General features: G+C 48.7%; 1 protein-coding gene across 1 annotated transcript in view; it reads right to left on the reverse strand.

Annotated features, from left to right (window-relative positions):
• Positions 1-2,531: 2,531 nt before the first annotated feature.
• Positions 2,532-12,243, reverse strand: part of CORO7 (coronin 7) — a 31,685-nt gene continuing 21,973 nt past the window's right edge. Inside the window, exons 21-29 of the mRNA XM_078601105.1 lie at positions 11,581-11,685; positions 11,031-11,116; positions 9,753-9,894; positions 9,161-9,250; positions 8,180-8,296; positions 7,623-7,758; positions 6,430-6,521; positions 5,419-5,505; positions 2,532-4,926 (exon numbers count right to left, since the gene is read on the reverse strand). Coding sequence (XP_078457231.1) covers positions 4,918-4,926; positions 5,419-5,505; positions 6,430-6,521; positions 7,623-7,758; positions 8,180-8,296; positions 9,161-9,250; positions 9,753-9,894; positions 11,031-11,116; positions 11,581-11,685 — 864 coding nt within the window. The 3' untranslated portion in view covers positions 2,532-4,917. The remainder of the gene's footprint in view (positions 4,927-5,418; positions 5,506-6,429; positions 6,522-7,622; positions 7,759-8,179; positions 8,297-9,160; positions 9,251-9,752; positions 9,895-11,030; positions 11,117-11,580; positions 11,686-12,243) is intronic.

The raw sequence follows: 12,243 nt of genomic DNA on the forward strand, positions 1-12,243 counted from the left end.
GTGATTTAAATTGACTCGTCAGTGGTGGAGCCTGGACTTTAAACTAAACTTGTAAGATTTTTCATTTTACCAGGTAAGGCCCACTGGCCACAAATGATTGCTCAACGAAGTGGCTTATCACGTGGAAATGTATAGCAGCCAAATACTGTAAACGCGTGATGTTGATTCTAAATGTGGAAGGAAAACCTGGAGGACTCGGAGAAAAATCCACGCGACCACGGGGAGAGATGCAAACTCCAAAAATATCCAGCAGGCGTCAGGATTGGGATTGAACCCCTGGCCACCTTTATACCAGGCGAGGTAGTAAACATTTCACCACACGCAAAACTGAGGATGCGGGCCTTATCCTTGGAGTGGGCCGGTGGTTGTGATCGACAATGGACTCGGAGATTCCTCTGTCCAGACCACTGGGGGCTTCACCAAGAAGACAGACACATCTAAGTTCAGCACGGAGACCAGAGATGCATCCACCGAGACCAGAGGATGCCGGCCTTATCTTTGGAGTGGGCAAAACAACAACCTGCAGCTTCCATTCCTCCCTTAGAACAACCCGCCATCTCTTCTCCCCGAGCCCATCATCATCCTGCTGCTACTCTCCCTGGAGTCGCTATCATCCCATTAGTCTTGGGAATTCAGGAATTCAATCATTGCCGACTGTGAAAAAAACAAAAACATCCCTGTCGGAGTTCACGCTCCTTGACAGATATAGCTCCAATAGATATTGGGCAGAGGAGCGTGAGGCGTAGTCTGTGTGGATCACACTGGACGTGGCCCGTGACTGATCGTGATCGCTTCGTCAACATATATTTGTCCCCCCCTCCCCCCTCCTTATTCCATCCTTGTTGTGTTCGTGAAAGAGCGTCGCTAGTTTTAGTCGCTTATTTTTTACGTTCTTTCACCGGTCACCTATCCCCATACCGTATCAACCCACACGGTTTAAACCCCGTACACCGTTCTTCTTGTGCAGGGAAATTTAGTTTCCAGGTTCATACGGCGTACAGGCCGTTTCAATACGGGGAAACATTTGTTTTTGTCTGTGTGTGTTTGTGTACCTTGTGACGGAACTTTGTTGGATGAACGTTGAGATTTGTAAGGGCACGGGGTGACCAACACGGTCTGATTTGGTCTGTAATAGGGTAAGGGCACTGACAAGGGGCTCACCGGTGTGCCACTGCGAACCAGAAGTTGGGTTTTTTGCTTGTAAAACTCGGCTCTGATGAACCGAGTATTACAAGCATATTAGTAAACGATTCTTCAAATGTATTTATATTATTTCTATCCTGCTGTGTCCTGGTACAGCGCTTTAAAATACTTGAAGTAAACCCGCCGATATAAATGTAATTCTAATAATTACGAGTTGTTCACAAAAGCAATTCCGGAATTCGGCCAGGAAAGTCACAAAATGTGCACACGAACGGCGCTTCCACGCAAGCACCCGACGCTCCGTTTAGAAGTTGTATCTCATATTAGTGTATTATGCATCATAGTAGAGAAAGATAGATGAAGTAGTGCGCTTATCAACGGGTAGCGCGTGCGGGGAGAATGGGAAATTGTCGCCAAACAAATGGCAAAGTCGTGTCGGTTGGGGGCCAGTCGATTCTGGGAATCGAGAGCAAATCGCCTCGTCCTGCAGATCGATTCCGACGTAATCGAACGTCTGTCCGTGCGCCGCCGCCGCCGCCGTGCAAGCCGAGGCGCCCCCTGCAGGGACTCGACGGCAAGTGCAGCGGTCATCACGGACAAAGTTCGGCGTTTTATATATATTGTTGTTTATCTATAATTCTATATAGATTGTCGTTTATATATACTGTTGTTTATCTATAGATTGTTGCTTATATAAATTATGTATCTATATAGATTGTTATATACTATAGATTGTTGCTTATATAGATTATGTATCTATATAGATTGTTATATACTATAGATTGTTGCTTATATAGATTATGTATCTATATAGATTGTTATATACTGTAGATTGTTGCTTATATAGATTATGTATCTATATAGATTGTTATATACTGTAGATTGTTGCTTATATAGATTATGTATCTATATAGATTGTTATATACTGTAGATTGTTGCTTATATAGATTATGTATCTATATAGATTGTTATATACTATAGATTGTTGCTTATATAGATTATGTATCTATATAGATTGTTATATACTATAGATTGTTGCTTATATAGATTATGTATCTATATAGATTGTTATATACTGTAGATTGTTGTGATTGTGCGGCGACCCTACTTCGATTCCTAATCACGGCCCCCAACGCCGATGACGATTATCCCTCCCGATTAATCGATATCGAGTGGGCTGTGGTGGTGCGAGTGGGGTGGGGGTCATAGAAGTGGTGTACAACTCTCGCGCGCGTCTCCGTCGTCTTCCCAGTGCCGTCGTGTGCAGCTGCTGGAGTTTTCAAATCGGCAAACGTCGCAAAGCTTCACCAACAACTCGTCAAACTCCCTCAAGGTGAAACAACAAGTATGGGGTGAAGGTGAAACAAAACAGAAACACAGATTTGCTGTTTAAGGTTCCGTGCTTTTATTTTTTACATCAAAAAAAGTGGTGTTCTGTCCTTGCTTAACAATGTCACAAATTCAGTTTTTTTTATGTAAAAAGAGGGAAAGCGTTTAAAGCGTTACAGGGCTGATTCGAATGCTCTTCTAAAACGGGCTTGCAGCGAATTGTTTGGTCGTATACATGCGAGAAACAATAGGAATGTTTTACCCCTTTGTGGCAATACAAGTTGTGTTAAGATGTTCAAATACCAAATAGAAATCTTTTGCAAGGAATCAGTCTGGATTAAGCACACACAGCACTTTGTGGTGAACATGCAAACAAAAATACGCTCTAATAATATCTGTCCTGCACCAGAGGCAGCAGCAGCAGCCTGGTTCGTGGCCTCGTCTCAGGCCAGTACCATGCACCATCTAGTGGGTGAATGGCTCTCTGGCCTCGTGAGTGAATGTCCTTGTGACCTCGTCGGGGTTGGCTACCAAAATAAAAGAATTGAATTCGGTAAAAACCCTCTATTTCAAGAACCACAATGCATGTGAATACGAGATGGTGGTCCTTACTAAATGTCACAAAGCAGTCCTTAAAGAGCCGCATGCGGCTCTGGAGATGCAGGTTGCCGACCCCTGGCCTAGTGGGTGGCTGGGTGGCCTGGTTGGCGAGTGGGTGCACTGGTTGGTAGCGGAGTGATCTGGTTGGCGAGTGGGTGCACAGGTTGGTAGCGGAGTGATCTGGTTGGCGAGTGGGTGCACAGGTTGGCGAGTGGGTGCACTGGTTGGTAGCCGAGTGATCTGGTTGGCGAGTGGGTGCACAGGTTGGCGAGTGGGTGCACTGGTTGGTAGCGGAGTGATCTGGTTGGCGAGTGGGTGCACTGGTTGGTAGCCGAGTGATCTGGTTGGCGAGTGGGTGCACAGGTTGGCGAGTGGGTGCACTGGTTGGTAGCGGAGTGATCTGGTTGGCGAGTGGGTGCACAGGTTGGCGAGTGGGTGCACTGGTTGGTAGCCGAGTGATCTGGTGGGGGGCTGGATTGCCTCGTGGGCGAGTGGCCTCGTAGCCCGTGGCTTATTCGGTGCCTGGGTGGCCAAGTGGGTTGCCGAGTAACCTCGTGGGTCAGTGTTCTTGTGGGTGAGTGACCTTATGGTTGGTTTTGCTTTCAGTTGTATTTGCTCTGGTTTATATTTGGTTATCTTAACGATTTTTATTCACTTGTCTCACCACCGCGGTGCCCCTTCCCGTTTAATGCCCGCTATTATTTCCATACACACGACGTGTGCTGCTTGAGTCCAACTTCATTCCCATGTTTTACAAACACAGTATTTTGTTTATTTTAAATGGTCCCATCATTTTGAGCTTGCCAAAGCATTCAATTCCTCAACGAAAAGGGAAAAAATTCATTTCTGAATTAAATGTTAAGATCACCCCTTAATCTAAGGGTCACACACGACCTTAGGGGTGTCAGGCAAACGCATGGTCCGTTAAGAGGCCTAACTTGATCGCTCTTAAGCACCTTTAAAAAACGGTCATCTAACAAAGGTTTACAACATTATAACTTACACAAGTATTTTAACTGTTCAAGTTATGCTTCTGTTTAGTTTGATAATTCAAAGCATGTATTTTAGGCTAAGTAAAGCTACATTTATAGAAAAAGAATTAGTTCAAGAACAATAATTTTCAGTCGTTAATCAATCCACTGTTGGATGAAGGCCTCCATACATTGTCTTGGCCATGGGGCCCTATCTGCCAAACTTCACCACGCTGGTCAATGCAGGTTAGTGGACATGGATCACAATCATCAAAGTTTTACAAACGTGCGTGCATTGCAAGTGAAGTACGGCACGAACTTGGTATCCCCGATGAATCGAGATTAAGTGATGTACTCAAGATAAGTTCATTTATAAACGATTATTTAATACTTGGTTCTTTGTTTTATTATAACCAATTTTTTTGTGTTATGATAATTTTCATGTATTTAATACCTTGATTTGAAGCTTCCGTGACTGCAGGAATCCATACTCTTTGGTTCTTTTATACCCACGTGACTTTACCGAAAGAACCCAAGAGTATTTAATACCTTGTTTACCTATTGATTTCAGAAAATGCATAAAAAATATAGGTTTTCATAGGCCAATATCTGCTAATCATGAGCATCTCCGGAGCGTATTCCCTCTCCAATAACAAGGGAGTGCTGTGGTCAACACGGTGATCAGTCGTTTTGGAAAATACCACACACTCCGAATCGTGTGCAAGAAAAATCAGGAGGTTGTACAAAGGACCCTGTATTCATGGTGCTCCTGGATCACCACCACCACCACACACATCCTGACGCCCTCCGCCTGGTCGGCGTCACGAGCCGGCACGCTGGGCTGGGCTGTAACCCAGCATCTCCAACGCGAGCGTCAATCATCCTGCCGCACACAGACGCACATAGATACACAAAGACGCGCAAACAGACGACACACACAGACGCAGACAGGCACACACAGACGCGTACACAGACACGCACATAGATACACACAGACACGCACATAGATACACACAGACGCGCAAACAGACGACACACACGCATAGCGGTTAGCCCGTGACAAGATAATGACAATGTAAAAAAGCCACAGCACTCGTACGCAAACGTGTCATTGTGGAGCAAATGTTACAGAAACAGAGGATGCATCGCCTTTGCATTGAACAATTTACTCCAGCACGACGTTCCGGCAAAGTTGTTCATCTAAGCTACCAACAAATCACGGAAGACCTTTCCGATGAAACATATAATCAAATAGAACAATGTAAATACTTTGTGTTTGCTGTGTGATAGGAAATGAAGCAATGTAGCAAGTTAATTTTCAAGCTGTAGCCTTGCTTCTTCTTGGGACACGTAGCAACGTCAAGGATCAGCTTACCCATTCATCGTCATCCACTCCCTCCATCTCGTCTTGCGGTAGAGGATCATCCCGCGAGGAGAGCTTCGAGACCATGGCATTCAGCAGCTGAGGCAGGAAGGGAGATGTAAACACATCATCATCATTATATAAACTATTAACTTTTATATAGCTCTTTTTCAGAAGCGACCTGGCAAATCACAACGAAGTGACTTTTCATCGTGTGGACATTTATAGCAGCCAATTAATATGAAATGCGTGAGGTTGATTCTAAATGTGGAGGGAAAAACTGGAGGACCCAGAGAAAAATCCACGCGACCATGGAGAGGGAGAGACATGAAAACTCAAAATATACAGCAGGCATCAGGGTCAGGATCGGGGCCATGACCTCGTGCATACCAGGCGAGGTAGTTAACATCTACCCACATCCTTTCCCGTATCATGAGGCCAGAAATTACTAAACCGGGAAAAACAGATTCACGGCACAGCTTTTAGGACACACCGAGGACAGAATTTAGGAAACCACCACTCGCGACCTCCTGCGTGCCAGGCGAGGTGGTGTTCTTGAATAGCACCTGGCATCCCAGAAAATCTCAAAGCGCATCTCCCAGATGACAACACGGCAAGCTAAACTACATTGCTTCATTGTTATTACGCTTGGTTACCCAGGAAAGCCTCACTAAGTCTCTTTTCCGGGGGAGGGGTCCTGTCAGGTTGTTGCAGCAGCAGGAGGAGGCAATGCTGCTACACATAATAATCACAACCGAGTAATTTGTAGGTAGATTTTCAGCATTGGGATGTTTTGGCAGATGGCAGTTGCGTTGGACTTTGTTACAATTTTTTAGCTACGGCCCAGAAACCGGAGAGGGGCCAGATGAATCAAACCCAAGCAGAACAGGGGGGGGACATAAAAAGCCCACGCAGAAATGCGCCCAGGTTTAGGGATCGAACCCCGCGACCTTGTTGCCGTGCGGCACGAGCGTTGCCACTGGTGCCGCCCCGTGCCGCCCTCTCCCCCGCGGTGCTGCTAACCTCCTCTTTCTTCTGCTGGTCCGACTTCTCCTCGGCGTAGGAGTTGCCGCCGGCGTACTTCCTGGTCGTCTCCTCTCGCGGGACGCTCGACACTGTGGGGCCACAGGGACCAGTGCCACCAACCCGCTGAAGTTGAACCAACTGGGAACCGCGCTGTCATTCACGTGACATTGACCGTGCGAGTGCAACGCGCGCGATTGTGCACACGTGGTGCTGTGTGTACTGTGTAGTGTACTGTGTAGTGTACACGTGGTGCTGTGTGTACTGTGTAGTGTACTGTACACGTGGTGTTGTGCGTGCTGTGTGGTGTTTACGTGGTGCTGTGTGTACTGTGTGGTGTACACGTGGTGCTGTGTGTACTGTGTGGTGTACACGTGGTGTTGTGCGTGCTGTGTGGTTTTTACGTGGTGCTGTGTGTACTGTGTAGTGTACGCGTGGTGCTGTGTGTACTGTGTAGTGTACTGTGTAGTGTACACGTGGTACTGTGTGTACTGTGTAGTGTACTGTGTAGTGTACACGTGGTGCTATGTGTACTGTGTAGTGTATTGTGTAGTGTACGCGTGGTGCTGTGTGTATTGTGCAGTGTACACGTGGTGCTGTGTGTACTGTGTAGTGTACTGTACACGTGGTGCTGTGTGTACTGTGTAGTGTACTGTGTGGTGTTTACGTGGTGCTGTGTGTACTGTGTAGTGTACTGTACACGTGGTGCTGTGTGTAGTGTACTGTGTAGTGTACACGTGGTGCTGTGTGTACTGTGTAGTGTACTGTGTAGTGTACACGTGGTGCTGTGTGTACTGTGTAGTGTACTGTGTAGTGTACACGTGGTGCTGTGTGTACTGTGTAGTGTACTGTGTAGGGTACACGTGGTGCTGTGTGTACTGTGTAGTGTACTGTGTAGTGTACTGTGTAGTGTACTGTGTAGTGTACACGTGGTGCTGTGTGTACTGTGTAGTGTACTGTGTAGTGTACTGTGTAGTGTACACGTGGTGCTGTGTGTACTGTGTAGTGTACTGTGTAGTGTACACGTGGTGCTGTGTGTACTGTGTAGTGTACTGTGTAGTGTACACGTGGTGCTGTGTGTACTGTGTAGTGTACTGTGTAGTGTACACGTGGTGCTGTGTGTACTGTGTAGTGTACTGTGTAGTGTACTGTGTAGGGTACACGTGGTGCTGTGCGTGCTGCGTGGTGTTTACGTGGAGGCATATCGCCGGGGCACAAGCTGCGCTTCTTGAGTTTGCCATCTGTGCCGGCAAACCAGGCGTCTGCCGTGAGCGCCGCCTCCCACCACACCAGCGTGTCGGGGAACAGGTCATCCTGGAAGTACTCCCTCTGAAACAAAGACAAAGGTCCCCCGTGTAGCCTTAACAGACTGTCGGGGCATGTGCTGTGAGCGAGTGAGCACATATGAAGGTCGGCACGGCGCACGAGGGGGTGGGTGGCCAGCACCACGCCCGCCCGGCCGCCTTTGTCCCCCCAGTGGCGACGTTTACGCATCTCGTCCGGTACTCATTTGAGGCCGAGTCGACCTGCAACAGATAGGTGCACGTGGGGTCCCCAAGGAGACTGTCCTCCTCGTCTCTTGGGTTGTCACCTGGGTAGCCTGAGCAAGGTTGACGTAGCGACGGCGTGGGCCCGCAAACAGGCTCCCACCTCCTTCAGCCACACACCCGTCTCTTCCCATCTGCATCTCGACGCGCCCGCCCCCTTCACGTGGGCAAGTGCAATAGGCGTCTCTCTCTCTCTCGCTCACCTTGACACGCGGCACGCTGAACGCCAGGGGCTCGATGGTGCTGTTCCCCAGCCGCAGGGCGCGCGCAAACTCCACGTCACGCACGTTGCACTCCGTCTTGCGCAGGAACGCCATTCCCTGCGGCCGCACGCAACCAACGAGCTAGAACGCAGCACACCCACGCCCCGCCACGCGAGTATACACAAGCATCACAGTCCTTGGCAACACTATACTGACATTTATATAGATAGCGCGATGATCTCAAATTTTTGACATGCCTATATTTCCGCGTTTTCATATTTATACAATGTAATCACAAGAATGTGTATTGTACATGCAGCAACGTCGCCCCTCCCGCCTACAGTGAAAACCTGGCAGGACTCTTCTGAAAAAAGTATCTTGAGACTCGGTGAAGCTTTCCAGGGGAGACAAACATAGTCAAGTAATTATAAAAGTAAACTCAACTTTTTGTTTTACGAGGTGAGGCTTACTGAGCCATGTAACTCTTTTTCAGAAGCAACCTGGCCACAGATGATAGTGCAACGAAGCGGCTTATCATCACGTGGACATTTATAGCAGCCAAATGCTCTTTAAACGCAACGTTGATTCTAAATGTGGAGGGAAAAAATCGGAGGACCCAGAGAAAAATCCACGTGACCACGGGAAGAGCGAGAGACACGCAAACTCCAAATATACATCAGGCGTCGGGGTCAGGACAAACTACCGCCATGCTCACAGGTTTGCAATCTGTATGTACACCTACGTACGTTGAACGTTAATCGGAAGTGCGGATCTCACAAAGGACGAAACGTGCACTTTTAAACTTTCCACGGCGGTTTTGGGTCCTCCTGCGATCGCCACCCACAGCATGTTGACTGAGCTCGGCAGCCCAGCCCCCCCTTTCCCCCCAGAGCAAGCTGTAAAGCGTGGTGCTGGAAAGCGTTGCGCTGGGCAGCGTTGCACTGGGCAGCGTGGTGCTGGGAAACGTGGTGTGGGAACAACCTTGTGAGGCTCGGAGGAGCTGTAGCCCGAGCACTCGAGGAAGTACGGCGGTTCGGCGCTGAGCTCGTACACAGAGACGCGTGTGTCGCCCTAGCACAGGGTGACGGGGGGGCGGGCAGCCACGCACGTGTCAACGGTCACCAATCGCCACTTATGCCACCGCGACCAACGCTCGCAATGTCACCATCGTGCCGCCTGTATCACCCTCATCACCATCGTCATCACCATCGTCATCACCATCGTCATCACCATCGCCATCACGATCCATGGGCAGATAGCCCCGGAGGTGTCCAATGCACATTTTGTTTCCACTTTTCTCTCTGTCTTGTGCCAATTCGCTCCAGAAGTGGCCACATTTTTCCAGCACTAATCTCCTTATGTCGTCTGTTAACACTTCCTCTCCTTGCGGTTCCTTCCATTTTTCTGAACAACACTTTTAATTTCCCTGTTGTTCATCCTCCATGTGTGTCCATATCGTGCCAGTGCCTGCATCATCACCCTATCTACGCACAAACCATCAACCTTCGTACGTCCTGTACATTAACCCACCACCCGCGCTTGCGTGGCTTTTGGGGCAGGCGGCCGGCAATACCTTCCCCGTGAGAAAGACGAGGTGGCAGTCGGGGTCGTAGGAGGGGATGAGCGTGGAGGGCGACACGTCGGCCGACACTTTGGACACGGGCCCGGCAGCCAGGGCGCCGGCGTCGTGCAGGGACACCTGGCGCACGCTGCCGCTGCGCGAGAGAGAGACAACGCGGCGTGGCGCTCCACTGCGGCTCGGCTCGTGAGAGAGACTACTCCGACTATTTTTTCGATTTAAAGCTTTCGTGACTGCAGGGATTCATCTTCTTGGTTCTTTCGGTAAAGTCCTGTTCTCCACCTGAGGACGGCTGCTTGCGTTGTGGCCGAAACGTCGTGAGAATTATTTTATTATGTTTTATTGTTATTATTTTATTATTTCTATTTATTTTTTACCAGGTAAGGCCACGCTGAGCTGTGTAGCTCTTTTTCAGAAGCGACCTGGCTATCACAAATGATCGCTCAACAAATGGCTTATCATCGTGTAGAAATTTAGAGCCGACAAATACTCATGGCCCACCCTCAACCGCATCCGCTGCACAAACCATGGCAGTAGATGCGTGATACCTGATGCACAAATGGAAAATGAAAAACTCTCCGACATGCGACCGTGGTCATTCAGAACAGAGACCGTACAGCATATAACGACGCAACGCCCGATCCACAAATACGAAGGAGACATCACAGCCATGATACACTACTCCGCTGCCCCGGACGCGGTCATCTGGCTTGAGCACCTGAACGTGACATTGCAGTCGTTGCTCTGCACCTACGTCAGCCATACGAAAGAAGAAGACCGCTTAGCCTACTGCCTTCCAGTGATGGTTGGAACCAAACCCGAACCCGGAGCTGCCGGTCCCATTAAACTTCAATCATTCAATTAATCTTTATTTTATTTGCCAATATCGCCCTCAATAAAGTAGGCGTTGCGGCACATTACAAGTGCACTGTGTAATGTGTACTGATGAGTGAAATTGCAATTAAGTAATCTACAGGTACATTGTCAGTATTGGGATAGTCCGGTCAATACCGACTACATTGGACGTTTTTTTTCAGCTCTTGAGAAGAAACTGAAGAACCCAGAGCAAACCACTGCAGCACTCATTTTTTTAGAACTGCTTTTTGTGTATAGTTTGTTGTCTTTCCCACGCACCTCCAATTAGCATGGTTGGCTACGTATGGTGCGAAAGAAGTTCAACATACGTACGTACATACAAACTCCACGCCCGAGTTGGGGAGAGTCGAACCCAGGCGCTTCTTGCGCTGTGCTTGCAACCTCCCGATGGCTTACCTGTCAAACCCCGAGACGAGCAGCCGCGTCCCCTGCAAAGCCCAGACCACCCTGGCGCCCCTGCTGCCGGCCGGGCCTGGTCCCTCCTGCCAGACAGACGGGGAGCGCAGGGCACTCGGGCGGAGTGTGACCACCACTCCACACACGCGAGTTTACACACACCTTGCCCATCTACCGTGCGGAGCTCGTTCAGGAGCGTAAACCTCCATCGCGCGCAAACTCCGGTGGTCATCCTCGCAGCAGCCGCAGCCGCTTTGGCTACCCATCGATCAAAGGCGGTGGTCACCGCATTGCGCTCTTTCAGATGCGCTTCTGTGGCCATCTGGTACGTTCTACCTTCCGATATTAGGAAGTCACTGGAGCTGTGCACTTCTAAATCATTTAGATTGAAAACTAATTTCTTTAGAACTGCTTCTTGTGTTTAGTTTGTTGTCCTTCCCTCGCACGTCCGATTAGAATGGTTGGCTACGTACGGTGCTGAAGAACTTCAACATACACACACACATACATAAAACATCGTGATCATTATAATTATCAGAGGTGAGCGCACCTGCATAGGCTTGGTGGATTGACGAGGGTTGAAGATTCTCACTTTCCCATCCTTGCTGACCGTAGCCAGCCGCTGCCCGTCTGGACTCCAGGCCAAGGAGAAGATCTGTGAGACGGAGTGCATCCACAGTCACCACCGTCATTAGCCCACCATCTCTACACATCGCGCAGAAGACACAAGGTCACACAGACAAAACGGGCGCATTGCCAGCGGAGAATCGGAAGCTTCGTTAATGAACACGAATGAAGAAATAAAATAACTTCTTGGCAGATAATACGCCTTCTTCACATTTTCAGTCCCTCCATGCACGTCTGTACAGGTGGTCTCCGGTTCACGACGGTCTGATTCATGACGATCCAGATTCACGATGTTTATTTAACGCCACCACGGATCGATTAACGATGCAGAAGCTTGATTCATGAACGTGTCTTCCGACACGACTCCCGAACGCAATTGAACGGGGTCAGTTTGGTTTTGACTTGGCGTGAAGCTTCTATGATTCTCGAGTGACTCTGTGAATAACCCGTTAAACCCAGTTAAATACGGTCAATAAAAGGACAAACACATCGGTAAGTGATATTTCTACTGTTTCTAGTGTCTGTAGGGAAAAGAGGGTTCCAGTTTATGTAAATGTGGATCGTCGTAAACCGGAAACCATAAAAA

Source organism: Lampetra planeri, chromosome 1, assembly GCF_965212315.1.
Source record: "Lampetra planeri chromosome 1, kcLamPlan1.2.h2, whole genome shotgun sequence".
NCBI classification, from domain to species: domain Eukaryota; kingdom Metazoa; phylum Chordata; class Hyperoartia; order Petromyzontiformes; family Petromyzontidae; genus Lampetra; species Lampetra planeri.